The sequence below is a fragment of the Peromyscus eremicus genome, chromosome 23 (assembly GCF_949786415.1).
Source record: "Peromyscus eremicus chromosome 23, PerEre_H2_v1, whole genome shotgun sequence".
Taxonomy (NCBI): domain Eukaryota; kingdom Metazoa; phylum Chordata; class Mammalia; order Rodentia; family Cricetidae; genus Peromyscus; species Peromyscus eremicus.
In genome coordinates, this window is record NC_081438.1 from 4,036,826 (window position 1) to 4,052,321 (window position 15,496).

At 49.5% G+C, this 15,496-nt stretch overlaps 1 protein-coding gene across 1 annotated transcript in view; it reads left to right on the forward strand.

Moving 5' to 3' along the window:
• Nucleotides 1-2,446: 2,446 nt before the first annotated feature.
• Acacb (acetyl-CoA carboxylase beta) overlaps nt 2,447-15,496 on the forward strand; it is an 88,876-nt gene continuing 75,826 nt past the window's right edge. The window contains exon 1 of the mRNA XM_059249009.1: nt 2,447-3,099. Within this exon, the coding sequence (XP_059104992.1) occupies nt 2,447-3,099 (653 nt within the window). The remainder of the gene's footprint in view (nt 3,100-15,496) is intronic.

The window sequence follows — 15,496 nt, forward strand, 5'->3', positions numbered from 1 at the left end:
TCATTTTACATAGCACACAAGTCATTTACATAGTATATAAGTCATTTGCATAGCACACCAGTCATTTACATAGCACACCAGTCATTTACATAGCACACAAGTCATTTACAGATCACAGAAGTCACAGATCAGAGAATAAATTTCAACAGCATTCAAGCCATTTACATAACACACAAGTAATTTGCATAGCATATAAGTCATTTATGTAGCATACAAGACATTTACATAGCACACAAGTCATTTACATAGCACACAAGTCATTTACATAGCATACCAGCCATTTACATAACACACAAGTAATTTATATAGCATAAAAGTCATCTACATAGCCGGGCAGTGTTGGCACACGCCTTTAATCCCAGCACTTGGGAGGCAGAGGCAGGTGGATCTCTGTGAGTTTGAGGCCAGCCTGGTCTCCAAAGCGAGTTCCAGGAAAGGCACAAAGCTACACAGAGAAACCCTGTCTCGAAAAACCAAAAAAAAAAAAAAAAAAAAAGTCATCTATATAGCATACAAGTAATTACCAGATCACAGTGGTAATTATTTACATAGCACGTAAGTCATTTACATATCATATGAGTAATTTACATAGCACACAAGTAATTTACATGAAATATAATCCACTCATGAAAAGAACAAATTAGCAAGGCTGGAGAGATGGCTCAGCAGTTAAGAGCACTTGCCGCTCTTGCAAAGAACCCAGATTCAGTTCCCAGCACCCACATGGTGGCTCACAACTGACCTCCGAGGGCACCAGGTACACACACGGTGTACATACATACATGCAGGCAAAACACTCATCTACATAAAATAAATGCATCCTAAAAAAAAGAAAAAGAACCAGTCTGTGCTGTCAGTGTGTTCAGAATGCTTGTCTTCACAGCCAGCATTAGAGCATCTTCCTTCCCCAAACACAGACGATGCACCTTTTCACTGTCATCCCCAGCCCACCGGCCCTCAGTAGCCACTCATCATTCTGTCTGTATGGATTGGCCTAGTCTGGACATTTTGAAGAAGCAGAATTATAATCTGTGGCTTTTCATGATTGGCGTAAGGTTTTCAGATTCAGCCATGTTGTAGTGTGGATCATGGACGCTTCATTACTTTTCATGGCCAAGTAATGCTCCATTGTGTAGCCGTACCACATTTGTTTATTCATCAGTTGAAAGATATTTGACTTTTATTTTTGAAACAGGGTCTCAGTATGTATTCCTGGCTGGTCTGGAACTCAACAGAGATCCACCTGCCTCTGCCTCCTGAGTACTGGGATCAAAGGTGTGAGCCACCATGCTGGGCCTTAAAGAATATTTGAATTGATTCCATGAGTTTAATGAAATAAATAATGCTTCTAGAACAAAGTCCTTTATGGTATATTACCTTCTTTAGTTCTTTCTCATGTGTGGCTTATGTTGAGTGTGTGTTGGTGTGTGATCTTAAAATATCTGAGACTCTAATTTATAAAGCACAGATACGCCCTTTTAAAAGATTTATTTAATCTTTTTAAAGAAAGATTTGTTTTTTATTTTGTATTTCTTGAGACTATAATTTTATCATTACCCCTTCTCTTTCCTCCCTCCAAACCCTCCCATGGACTCCTTCTTGCTGTCTTTCCAATTTATGGCCTTTTTATTATTGTTATTGTTGTTACATGCATACACGTATATAACCCTAAATATGTAAGTACAACCTACTCAGACTATCTAATGTTACTTACATGCTTTCAGGGCTGAGCATTTGGTACTGGATAACCAATGGTGTGCTCTTTCCTGGGGAAGCCTATTTCTGCTCTCAGCTTTCCTTAGTGGCCTGTAGTTCCTTGCAAAGGGTTGAGGTCTGGTGTCTTCCCCCTGACTGGTTTATTTGTATTTGTACGAATGTCTTGCCTGCAGGTATTATATGCCACATGTGTGCCTGGTGCCCTCTGTGGTCAGAGGAAGGCATATGATCCCTCGAAACTGGAATTATAGAGAGTTGTGAGCTGCTACATGGGTGTTGGGAATTGAACCCGGGTCCTCTGCAAGATCAGCCGGTGCTTTTAGCTGCTGAGCCATCTCTCCAGCCCCAAGAGTATATCTTTGAGGCCAAGGTTGAAAAGCCCGTGTTTAACGGGAATCTTCTTGTACCTCACCCCTGGTAGAGGCAGATGGGAGCACTCTCCACTGCTGGGTTCTTTCTGATCGCCTCCCAGCACTGTTTAATTGGGGATCACACATGAACTTTGGGAGGACACCTTCGAGCCATAGCATATACCCACATCTAGGGGGTTAGCAGCATGCCCTGGGCCACAGAGAATGTTAGGAGCAGAGGTCAGAGGAGTACCTCATCTCTCTGCTCAGTGTTCCTCCAGTACAGCGACCCTAATACTCCTGCCCCACTCACTGCTGTGGGAGAGAAATCTGGTGGTCGGAACTGTAAACTCTGTCTCTTCTCTTGACAGGTTGTCTGAATGGTCTTGCTGCTCTTTCTAACCTGCCTGGTTTTCTCCTGCCTGACCTTTTCCTGGTTAAAAATCTGGCGGACAATGACAGACTCCAAGCCACTCACCAACAGTAAGGTGGAAGCGAGCCTCCTTTCCAGTGAGGAGTCCTCCCGGGCCTCAGACAGGTCAGAGGAGCCACTGCAGAAACATGGCGACCGCAGCTCTCCTTCGCAGACTCCTGACCGGGAGGAACCGGCCTCCCACGGAGGTCCCAGAGATGCCAGCTGTCGGAGGAACTCCCTGCCACCCTCACACCAGAAGCCTCCGAGGAACTCACTGTCTTCAACCGACACCTGGCCCTCCCCAGAACTTCAAACCAACGGGACAGCGGCCCAAGGTCCAGAGGTCCCGGATACCAGCAGTCTGTCCTTCCCAGCCAGGTCTCCAGGACAGCAGGCCAGGTCCCCCTCCAAAGAGGACAAGAAGCAGGCCCACATCAAGAGACAGCTGATGACCAACTTCATCCTGGGCTCCTTCGATGACGACAACTCTGATGAGGACCCCAGCGCTGCCTCCTTCAGGGACTCTCCCCGGAGGAGCAGCAGGCCCAGCCTGGGCACCCTGTCCCTGGAGGCCGCACCAAACTCCAGCGACCCTGAGTCCCGCACACCCACTATGAGGTAACGGACCTTCTCTTCACACTGGGAGTTGGGAGAGAACGTAGGGTAACATTTGCATCCTTGACGTGCAGTGGGATTGGCATCCTTCCCCAGCTCCTCCCTCTGTCTGCCAACACCCGAGGGTCACTATGTGGAAGAGCAGAAGGAAAGGCCTGACTTCTTTACTTCCTGTTCCCTCTCACACCTGCTCTGTGCTGTACACCTGCTCTGTGCACCTGCTGCAGGCACCTGCTCTGTGCTGTACACCTGCTCTGTGCACCTGCTGCAGGCATCTGCTCTGTGCTGTGCACCTGCTCTGTGCACCTGCTGTGTACACCTGCTCTGTGCTGTGCACCTGCTCTGTGCACCTGCTGTGTACACCTGCTCTGTGCTGTGCACCTGCTCTGTGCACCTGCTGTGTACACCTGCTCTGTGCTGTGCACCTGCTCTGTGCACCTGCTTTGTACACCTGCTCTGTGCTGTGCACCTGCTCTGTGCACCTGCTGTGTACACCTGCTCTGTGCTGTGCACCTGCTCTGTGCACCTGCTGCAGGCATCTGCTCTGTGCACAGGGCCCCAGGCCAGCAAAGTGGCTAACTGGAGCTCTTAGCCCAGCTGGGGAAGATGATCCTGTAGGTGACTAGTTACCAGCTAAAGAACCCCAGGTGAAGCTGGTTGGTGGCGCACACCTTTAATCCAGCACTCGGGAGGTAGAGGCAGCAGGGTGGATCTCTATGAGTTCAAGGCCAGCCTGGTCTACAAAGTGAGTTCCAGGACAGCCAAAGCTACACAGAGAAACTCTGTCTTGAAAAACAAAAAGAAGTCCATTGGTTCCACGAAGTCCAAGAGCAGGAACAGGCCCTGCCACCTACCTGGTGAGGGCCTTGTCTAACACTGGGAGACAGGCCAGCTCAGGTCACACTTCCTCTTCTTTAAAGCCATTAATGCCATCATGGGGTGGGGGTCAGTCACATCCTCATGACCTCATCTGATCCTAACTCCCTAAGGTCCAGATATGAGTTCAGCATATGAATCTGGAGCTTAAGTCCCCATCGTGAGAACTTTTGAGGGCCGGGGGATATACTCGCACTGCGGCAGCTGCTAGCTAGTCTCCCAAAATCTTGGGATACCCAGTTTCTGTAGAGGGAAACCCAGACTAGAGGTTTAGCTGATTATCTTGGCTTCTTTTTTTCCCATTTCAAACCCAGCTAGCGAAGGCCTGGGTGTCTGCCCAGGGCTCTGCCCTTCTGTGAGAACCGTGGCAGAAATGACGTGTCTGTGGCCTTTTGTGGTTTCTGATCAAGCCCTTTGGCTCCAGCTCTGCTGCAGGCAGCCACCTCCCGGAAGGACTTCTTCCTGCCAGGCCGCAGTGGCAGGCGGAAGCCCCTCCTCTTCCTCCTGCGTCCTCACCTTCCCAGAACCCTCCTCCTTTGGCTTGTTGTTCCTTCCACACTAAAGGCTCCTTTGTTCCCGCCAGGGCCGGCTGTCACACAGTGGGGATTTGCACTCCTCTCTTCTTTTGTTTTTTTGAGACAGGGATTCTCTGTGTAGCTCTGGCTGACCAGGAACTTGCTCTGCAGACCAGGCTGGCCTTGAACTCAGAGATCCACTTGCCTCTGCCTCCCAAGTGCTGGGATTAAAGGCGTGTGATGACCACGCCCAGCTTGGGACTTGCACTTTATATGGCAGACACGGGCTTTGAATTCTTTATCTTAGAATTCTCGGCGATATCCAGGAGGGACTGGCCTCCTCCTTTTCATTTTGTGACGAGTCCTGCCATCCGGCGCTCTCTGTCCCTGACCCACCTTTAAAGTCTCCAGCTCCTGGATTCTTTACTGCCCACTCCGTTTTGTTGCTTGCACAGCCTTAGTCATGCCTTTTACGTCTTCCTCTGGTTCCTTGTGTGTCGCCTCTCTCCTGTGCTGGGAAGCAAGTCCCTGAGTACAGAGCCGGTCCTTCCTCACCGCCTCACCTGGCACTGGCTGAGGGTAGCCTTTGAGTATTTGCCAAATGCACGGACAAGATAAATCTGCATTCTGGGCCGGACGGTGGTGGTGCATGCCTTTAATCTCAGTACTCGGGAGGCAGAGGCAGGCAGATCTCTGTGAGTTTGAGACCAGCCTGGTCTAGAATGAGTTCTAGGATATCCAGGACTACACAGAGAGACCCTGTCTCAAAAAAACAAAACAAAACAAAAAAATCTGCATTCTGGAGGCATGCAAAATACTTGGACAAATGTGGAAATCTATGAATGGATGGATAGATGGTTGGTGGATCAATGGATAGTTGGAGAGATGAATGAATTAGATGGATGAGTAGATGGGTGGCTGGCTGGATGAATTGGTGGTTAGATGGATAGATGGATGGAAGATAGATGAGATATGTAGGTTGATAGCTGAATAGATGAATAGGTGGTAACTAGATAGATGAATGGGTAGATGGATGGATGGATGGATGGCTAGAGGAATAGAGGGATGGATGAACAGGTTGATGGATATTGATGTTCTTTGGCCCTTTCCTGGACTTGGTTGGTCCTTGAGGGCTGAAATTCTCACATAACTCATAGAAACAGAGCCAGTAAGCACATCACGCTGTGTGCCAAAACAGTTGCTCACAGTCTCTGAAATGCAGGTCACAAACCCCGGATGCAGAGCGGCCCATCCTGTTGACTCTGCATTCACAAGCTTGGTGCACAGAGGGCCTGGGGTAAGAGACCGGGGTTCAAACCTGCCTCTGTTCTCCAAACAGGGACACACTGGTGTCGACTGCACATGGTGGGGTGGAGTGAGTGGGACAGGATGGGGTTCAGGGTCATGACGTTGCAGAGTGAATGGGACAGGAGGTGTTCATGGGTTCAGGGTCATGACGTTGCAGGGCTGAGTATGGAGTTATGAAGGGAACTTTCTGCATCAGGGGTGAGCTGTCTTACCTGCAGTCCTGCCCTTCCTGTTTCTGAAATGTCAGTGTGATAACGCGGAGGGCACAACTTAGCCTTTCTAAAGAACACATTCCAAATCCCAAAGCACACTGGGCCCTTCGAGTTTCAAAGATAGGACTGTGTGCTGTGTGTCACGTGCTAGAACAAGTCCTCAGCATAGGGTAGACACAGCAAATGTTTGGATTTTATGCTGTACTCTGTGTGTGTGTGTGTGTTATATGTGTGGTTGTGTGTGTGGTCTGTATGTTTTAGTGTGTGTGGTATGTGTGTTAGTGTGTGTAGTGTAAGTGTGTGGTCAGATATGTAGTGTGTGTGTGGTTGTATGTGTAGTGTGCATGTATGGTTGTGTTGTATGTGCAGTATGTGTGTGGTTGTGTTGTGTGTGTGTGGTTGTGTTGTGTGTGTGTGTGCACATGTGCCACAGAGTGTGTGTGGAGGTCAGAGAACAACTTTCTGGAGTCAGTTTTCCCTCTTCCTTGTGAGAGTCCTGAGGACTGAACTTGGGCTGTTCAAGGGTGACCTTGACCTTGACCACCTGATCAACCTCCCCCTCCCCCAGGTGCAGGGATCATAGGCATGTGCCTCCATACACTGTTTACACAGTGCTGGGATGGAGTCTGGGCTTCCTGTGTGCTGGGCAAACACTCACAGCTGAGCTAAAGCTTTACACCTTAGTTTTCCTTTGGTGAAAGCAAATTATTCGACGGTTTTATAGATCAGAAAGTGCAGAGAAGAGACTCAGTCAAGGTCACACTGGAGGGGTAAGGACGGTCAAGTTTGTCAGCACACAGTGTTCCACGCCACATCGAGTCTCTTGCCATCAGTCAATGTGCATGTGTCTTGTCGCTGACCAAGATTTTTCCTCTGCAATACCCAAAAGTTAAATTTAGCTGCTGATAGCCCAAGAGAAGGGCTTAAAAAATGAGGTGGGGCCACAGCCCCATTTGAGCTAGTTCATGCAAAAGCACAGCTGTTGGGGGAGGGGAGCGACTCATGCCTATAATCCCAGCACTTGGGAGGTGAGGCAAGAAGGCCAGGAATTCAAGGCCAGCCTCAGCTACATAAGACTCTGTCCTTTTATTTTGAGACAGGATTTCTCTGTGTAGTTTTGGTGCCTGTCCTGGATGGAACTCACTCTGTAGACCAGGCTGGCCTCAAACTCACAGAGATCCACCTGGCTCTGCCTCCCGAGTGCTGGGATTAAAGGCATGTGTCACCACCACCTGGCTGAGACCCTGTTTTAGGGGGAAAAAAAAAGCTAAAAGAAAAAAAGGGAAAGAAAAGAAAAAGAGAAAAGCACAATCGTTGGTTTGTGTGCAGGCCGAGCAGTACGCCAGGGTGTGTAGTGTTCCTTCCTTCCTGTCTTATATGGGCAGAGGAGAATCAGCCAGGGTGCGGTAGTGCTGCCTGTAGTCTGGCCTCCTAGGATGGCTGAGGCCGGAGGATGGCCCAAACCCAAGGGTTTGTAGCCAACCTGGGCAGCAGAAGAAAAACCAAAATAGAACTTGACCCCGATGGTTTCTCAGAACCTGCATGGTTCTGATGACCTTGTTGGTCTGGAGAAGTACAGCCCCGGCGATCAGCTGGGGTGTGATGCCTCTGGTTACTTCTCCACGTTAGGTCAGAGTTACGGGCTCGGGAAGAGGACCACAGCTGTAACATGCCAATCCTACTAGCTATATGGAGAGTGCATGCTGTCAGTGTGTCCCTCGTCCCCGTGCTGAGATCAAACCCCTCTGCTGCACCATGACTTGCTCTCTTCTGTCAAAGAAAGAATTCAGACAAATCCACGTTAAGCTTGCTGCCGATATCCTCAGGGTCTTCTGGCTGTGTGAACTGCTGTCCCCAGGTCTCAGGGGCCGGTTGCAGATGCCTCCCACACTGTTATCAAGGACGTTAGAAGAGCCACAGAACACTGCAGGAGTGTTGGGAATTTGGAGTTAAAAACCTAGCTGGCTGTCAGGAAGCTGCAGAGCCGGCAGGGAGGCTGTTTGGGGTTTCTTTGTTCCTTTAAATTGGGTCAGTGAGAGGGGATGGGGACTTCTGGGTACTGTTTGAAACTTACAAAAAGAAAAACAAATCAACCCAATGTGGGCTTCTTTTCTTTTCCTTCCTTTTCTTCCTTCCTTTGATTTATTTATTATGTATAATGTCCTGCCTGCCAGAAGAGGGCGCCAGATCTCATTACAGATGGTTGCGAGCCACCATGTGGTTTCTGGGAATTGAACTCAGGACCTCTGGAAAAGCAGCCAGTGCTCTTAACCTCTGAGCCATCTCCCCAGCCTCTTCCTCCTCTTCCTCCTTTTCCTCCTCCTCCTCTTCCTCTTCTTCCTCTTCCTCCTCCTCTTTTTCTTTTTTGAGATGAAGTTATAACCATGGAGGGGGGCTTCTAGAAAATCTAAATTGAGAATTTTGCTCACCCATTTTATTTTTCTTCAACTGTCTTAATTCAGGGCACATTGAACCTCTGACTCTGTATAACTGGGGCAAGGGTCCCTTCACAGGGCGGTTCACAGGTTCTCCTAGAGGGAGACCCTGGGCATAGAGCCCAGGACACAAGTGCCATCAGGTGTTACCACTAAGCTCCGCCCTCAGCACCCCCTCGCCCAAGGTTCATTGCTGGGTTGTTATGCTGTGCTTCAGACATTACTGAAGTGTGTATAGTCCTGTCTCTACGAGGACCTCCCTTCTCTGGCCCACACCTTCTTCATCTGTGAAGCCAAGGTGTGGTGGGGATGAGACAGGGAGCTCTCAGGCTTTCCCCGGTTCTGTTGATGCTTAAGAGGGTCCCCGGTGGCTGTGATATGGCTCGGAGGGTAAAAAAACGCTTGCCACCAAGCCTGGTAACCCGAGTTCAGTCCCTAGGACCCACGTGGTGGAAGGCGACTCACACAGATGGTTTCCTGATCTCCACACTTGCTGAGGGAGGTCCACTCCCCGCCCATACATAAATAAATATAACTTAAAAAAAAAATCTTTAAAGCGAATGTTGGAACTCGCAGGGGCGGGGTTAGCAGGGCTGTAACGGGCACAGGAGCGACCGCCCTCTTCAGTTTCAGGATTTTCATCGGATCCCTACCGTGCATGTCCAATCTATAGGCTGCAGAGTAGAGGGCTGTGAAACCTCGGCCGCCACCTCTCTGGGGGCGCAGGGGAGGAAGAGGACAGACATCCTTGAGCTCTCCCGTGGAGCTCAAGGTCAGGGGCAGGAGCAGGGGCGGCCTGGGGAAAGTGGAGGCGGGGTCTGGGCGGGACAGGTCTCTGGGGGCGTGGCCTGGGCGTGGCTGGGAGCTGGGTGGAGGCAAGGCCCTCGGGGGCGTGGCCTGGGCGGGTCAGGTGCGTGGTCGGAGCGCCAGGGCATGGGCGGAGCCAAACGGGAGGCGTGTGACCCTGGCAGGGCGTGGCCAGGCGGGGCTTTGCTCGGGCTTCCAAGAGTAGGGAGCAGTTCGGGATGGCCCGCGAGGCGCACTGTCCGGCTTGTTCCAGCAGTCGCGGGCTGCGACCAGAGGCCCTCCGGGAGGACGCTTCGGCCTCCGGTGGCGATCTGGCGACCCTGCTGTGCCCTAGGAGCAGGGCTTGCTCCCAGGGATTAGGGGTTGCCAACTGCGCATCCCCGTGGGAGCCGGCTAGGATTGGCGGGTGGGCCGGGCACCATGAGCCCTGCCAAATGCAAGGTCTGTTTCCCTGAGCGCACAGGAAAGTAAGTAAGCCCGCGATTTTAATAACTGCTTTTGCAAACTCGTGCACCCCTCCCAGGCCAGGTCCGCTGTCTGTCCCGGGGCAACCTGGCTTCCCCCTCCTTCCGCCCAAAGAGATGCGAGTTTAGCTGAGACCGCTAAAGGATGGAGCCCGCCTCGCAAACTAGTGTGCTAGGTGGGCACTCAGAGATGTTGTTTGGAGAACGCTGCCCAGCACAAAAGTGCCTCAAGATTGATCCCTGGGTGCCCCCCCCCCCCCCCGCCCTCCCGCGCGCCTTCGTCCCTTTGGCCTTGAGGAAGTGACATTTGTGGGAGGTAACACTGTTTGAAGCTGAAGGCACCCTGAGCAGGCTTTGTATTTAAGGTCATTTTCTGAGTATTCTGATTAGGCAGAGCTTCTAGCCCCACCTCATCCACTGTTAATTTCCTTTCTCCCTTCATTTTTATTGTACGTTAAAACAGACACCAAAGGGATTCTGTGTTCGTTGCTGAGAATCCAGCGCTTTAGCCCGGAGTCTACATACATTTGTAATCCTGGCACTGCTGAGGCAGGAGGATGGAGTTTGAGGCCAGTTGGGGCTATATAAGGAAAACCAACACACATAAAGCCCAAGCAAATGTACAAACTTAGTAAATTATGGATACACAAAAAAGAGGACTAAAGATATAATTCCACTGGGATCAACAGTAGGTAGTAGACAAGTCTGTGCACATGTTTAATTTATAAAATGGAACCATACAGAATTTATTGTATTGTAACTCACTTTTAGTCTTTTCTTCAAGTGGGCTTAGCAATTTATGAGTTTATCTGTGTTTCTCTGGCCTGAGAGCAATGGTTCTTATGTGTTCAAGCCATTGAAAACAATAAGAGAACACCATTTATGTGAAAACTATGCAAAATTAAAAGGCCAGCGTGCACAAATAAAGTTTTATTGGCACACAGCTACACTCACTGGTTTCTGGAAAGCCTGTGGCACCACTTGTAGGCTTTGCTAGATGACCCGAGTAGCGGGACAGAGGCTGGATTATAACACTTAAGTATCAACTAGCAGGGACTTGACTTGCCAACCTTTGCTGTATGTACCACGCTTTTACTGGGTCCAGCGTGTTCCTGTAAATGGATGCACTTTAAAACGTGCCAGCCGTCACCATGTGCACGGAGAGTCAAGCTGTGTCTCCTCTTAGATGCAGCCCTGCCAGCCGCAGCCTGCAGCTGAGTCACTGTCTTCTTTGCTACTTTCTCAGGGTACATTAACCTGCTCCATCGGGATCCGCTATGCACACCCCATGCGTAAAGCTTGCCTCTGCGAACAGGAAGGGGCATAGTTGTGTTTGGGAAGAACTCCCAGTCAGTCCAGTGGGTAGGCAAATGTCTGGTCAGGTCAGTAGCCTCCCCTTCTTTGTGGCTCTGCCTTCTGTCAATCATGTCTGAAAATAGAGTTAAAAATTCTAGACATAGTTCATGTTTTAAGTTGTTGGCTGCCCAGAGGAATGTGATGGAATCTTGTGAAATCCCATCCGGGACACAAAGCATCCTTTTGTACAGTGTATCCGTTCAGTATATGCTGCCCACACATTAGTTATTTAGTGCTGCTCCTGGTTACCACATCGGCCATTATGTTACCATGCTTCTTCTGCTCAAGTAACCCTTACAACAATAGCCCCAAAGCAGGAGGGTAGAGATGCTGGAAATTTTATTACAGTACCTTGTTACAATTAGTCTATTTATTTAGAATTATTTATTCTATTATTATCATCACTATTATTTATTGTGAATCTCCTTTGTTTTGTTTTGTTTTTGAGACAGGGTTTCTCTGTGTAGTTTTGGAGCCTGTCCTGGAACTGGCTCTGTAGACCAGACTGGCCTTGAACTCACAGAGCTCTGCCTGCCTCTGCCTCCCGAGCTCAGATTAAAGGCCTGCACCACCATTTGGCAGGAGGGAAGGGCCTCCTTTGGCTTTTTATCTCTTTGCTTCCCTGTGGTGCTGGGATAGAACCCAGGGCCTCCATCATGCTAGGCAAGGGCCCTGTCTCTGCTCCACAGTCCTGTTGTCCCCATTTTACGCACAGGGAAACTGAGGCCTTCAGTGTGGTTTGAGTAAAGCAGGGACTCAACCCCAGGCTATTGCCCATAGGGTCCACTCCACGAGCCCTGAAGTTCTACCATGTTAAGAGCTCAACTGAGAAAGCCTTTAGGGACCCCTGTGAGGTCCTGTAGCCGGTCATGTCTAAGCCAAGAGCCAAGAGAAGGACCCAGGACTGGGGTCCGTCACACCTTCCCAGGGCTCAAGGGGTTCATGGAGCACTGGAGGTCACACCCCTCCACCTTCCCTGTCCTAATCTGTCTTCTCTGGAAAACAACCACATCCTTGAGTACACCTCGCTCAGGCCACATAGTCTCCAGGGAATACATTCTTCCCTGGCCTGTAAAGGTGTCCACGTGAGAAGTGTAGTGGTTCGCTCCTGAAGCACATTTAACGGCTTACTCTACTCCCCAAACAAGCTCGCTTCACATCAGCCCAAAAAGGTGAACTTGTAGGAACTTGGAACCTGTTGATGACAGTGTGGTAGCCCTGGGCCACGCACTGGTAAAAGATGGAGTTAGCAACCCCTTCCTGTGTGACCCCAAGCAGACTATTGAGCTTGAGTCGTACTTCCCTGTCACCAGAGTCCGTTCTAACAGCCTTGAGAGTTATCGAGGCCGCCTCGAGGGCTGGCCTGGTCCAGCATAGACATCCATGTGGAGAACAGTTGGGGTGGTTCAGTAGCATCAGGGACCTCACACTGTAGGTCTGGGCATCTGAAGCCAGGGCTCAGGCACGTATCCCAAATGCTGCCCAGGTTCCTTGGCCTGTGAAGGGGTTGGAGTTCAGAGGATGAGATTTGGGTTAGAGTGGAGAAAGGTGGAATGGAATGGCATAGAACTGGGAGGGGGAGGTAGAGAACTCTGCTTCAGCGTGGGGTCCTGTTGTTGGGTGTTTTTAACTCTTTGCTCTTTGTGGGGCCCGTCACCCAGCTCCCAAATTAATCACACACGGAGGCTTATTATTACTTAGAAATGCCCGGCCTTAGCTTGGCTTATATGTAGCCAGCTTTTCTTTTTTTTTTTTTTTTTTTGGTTTTTCGAGACAGGGTTTCTCTTGTGTAGCTTTGCGCCTTTCCTGGAACTCGCTTTGGAGACCAGGCTGGCCTCGAACTCACAGAGATCCGCCTGGCTCTGCCTCCCGAGTGCTGGGATTAAAGGCGTGCGCCACCACCGCCCGGCTACCAGCTTTTCTTAAATTATCCCATCTACCTTTTGTCTCTGGGCTTTTGTTGTTCTCTATTTCTGTATATATTTTCTTTCCTTCTTATTCCCTGTCTGGCTGTGTGGCTGGTCCCCAGAGTCCTCCTCTCCTTTTCTCGTTCTTTGATTTCTTTTTCTATTTATTCTCTCTGCCTGCCAGCCCCACCTATCCTTTCTCCTGCCTCACTATTGGCCATTGAGCTCTTTCTCAGACCATCAGGTGTTTTAGACAGGCACAGTAACACAGCTTCACAGAGTTGAACAAATGCAACATAAAAGAATGCAACACATCTTTGCATCATTAAGCAAATGTTCTACTGCATAAACGAATGTAACACATCTTTAACTAAGATTCTACCACACGGCCTTCCCCCCTCTGGGTTGAGGTATGTGCTGTCATGGGGATTCTGTGCAGAAGTGCCATTGCTTACATGAGAGCTCTAGCCATGGTCTGTCCACCGCTGCTTTTAGAATTTCACAGGAATTAGACAACTAGTTTCCCGGGCCACCTACCTTCACCTCCTAGAGATAGGATTCCTCTTAGGCCTCAGCACCCACTACTTCCCTCTCCCTCCCTTCTTTTGATATTTTTGAGACATGATTTCACATAGCCCAGGCTGGCCTTGAACTCCCAAGGATACCTCCTGCTCCCCCTGCATCTACTTTCTGAGAGTTGGGATTACAGGTGTATGTTCAAGCATCAATGCTAAAGCCTCCATATCAGTCTGGCTCAGGGTTGGTGTGCTGTTTTCCTAAAAGACCAAATAGTAAATACTTTCGGCTTGTGACCATATAGCTTCTTACCATTTCTAGTGGCAGTAGCTACGCAGTTAAATGGGCCTGGCTGTGATCCAGTGAAGGACTCTGAAACAGGGTGTTTGTATAATTTGTTATATGTCACAATATAGAATTCTGTGGACATTTCCCACCAGCCACTTAAACCTGTTTAAGCCATTCATGGCAGATTGAGTTTGGCTCAGAAACCATCTTTGCTCACCCTTGACCTGGTATCATTCCAGAAGGCATTGGGGAGGGTGTATGTCCTGAGAGATTCCCAAGGGTCGGGCTGGCAAGATGGCTTAGTAGTAAAGGCGCCGGCCACCAACCCTGACCTGAGTTTAATTCCTGGAATCTACGAAGTGAGAGGAGAGAACTGATTCCCAAATGCTGCCCTCTGACCTCTCCATACACACACTACTTCATGCAGCCCCCTCCAAATAAATTAATAAATGCATTTAATTAAAACTTTATTTTATTTTATAATTAATTTAATTTTACATATCAGCCACAGATTCCCCTGTCCTCCCTCCTCCCGCCCTCCTCCCAAACCACCCCCTATTCCCACCTTCTCCTGGGGATTCAGCTCAACCTGGTAGATTCAGTCGAGGCAGGTCCAGTCCCCTCCTCCCTTCACCCAGGCTGAGCAAAGTGTCCCAGCATAGGATCCAGGCTCCAAAAAGCCGGCTCATGCACTAAGGACAGGTCCCTAATTAAAACTTTTAAGGAGAAATCCCTAAAGGCCTATTTATCTGTAGCCTAGTTATCTGTAAGATTTGTTTTTATTTCTGTGTGTGTTTGTCTGTGTGTCTCTGTATATGCTTTGTGTGTGTGTGTATGCTGTGTGTGTCTGTTTATGCCATATGTCGGTGTGTGTGTGTGTGTGTGTGTGTGTGTGTGTGTGTGTGTATGTATATGCCATGTATGTCTGCATCTGTATATGCCTTGTGTGTGTGTGTACCCTCAGAGGCCAGAAGAGGGCGTCAGATCCTCAGAAACTGGAGTTACAGGTAGCTGTGAGGCACCTGATGTGGGTGCTGGGTTCTTTGAAGGAGCAGCAAGCTCTCTGCTCTGCTGAGCAATCTCTGTGGCTCCCAGGAGCCTAGTTTTAAGTTGTCTGTAAGAAAGTAAATTTAGTAGTTCCCCTGGCTCATGCCTCCTCCCCATGCTTCCATTACTGACAGCAGAAATGCTGGGAAAGACACAGCCTTCCCTCCTGCCATGTGGTGGTCTGGGTGCTGGTTCCCACCCGTCCCCTAGTGAAGACAAGAGAGGGTGAGGGATTTAAGTGTTGGAGAACACTGGGGCCCTGCACAGCCTTACCTGGGGGAGAGTTTACTTTATGGTGGCCCTGCTCATTCATTCCCAGACTCGTTTGTTCTCTGGTCCTAGGATGATGCCCACGGTCTAGTGCATCATAGGCAAGAGTTCTACCATGGAGTGGCATACCCACCTGCTTGGACGCTTTGTGTTTATTTAATTTATTTAAAAAGTTTTTGGAGAGAGAACGTGTGTGTGTGTGTGTGTGTGTGTGTGTGTGTGTGTGTGTGTGTGCCACAGCACACCTGTGGCGGTCAGGACACCTTGCAGGAGTTGGTTCTCTCCTTCCATCTGTGGGTTGAAGGGCTCAGACTCAGGTTGGCAGGCTTGTGGCAAGTGCTTTTAACCTGCAGACCCACCTTGAATTCATTTGGTTGAGACAGAGACTTTCCATGTGGC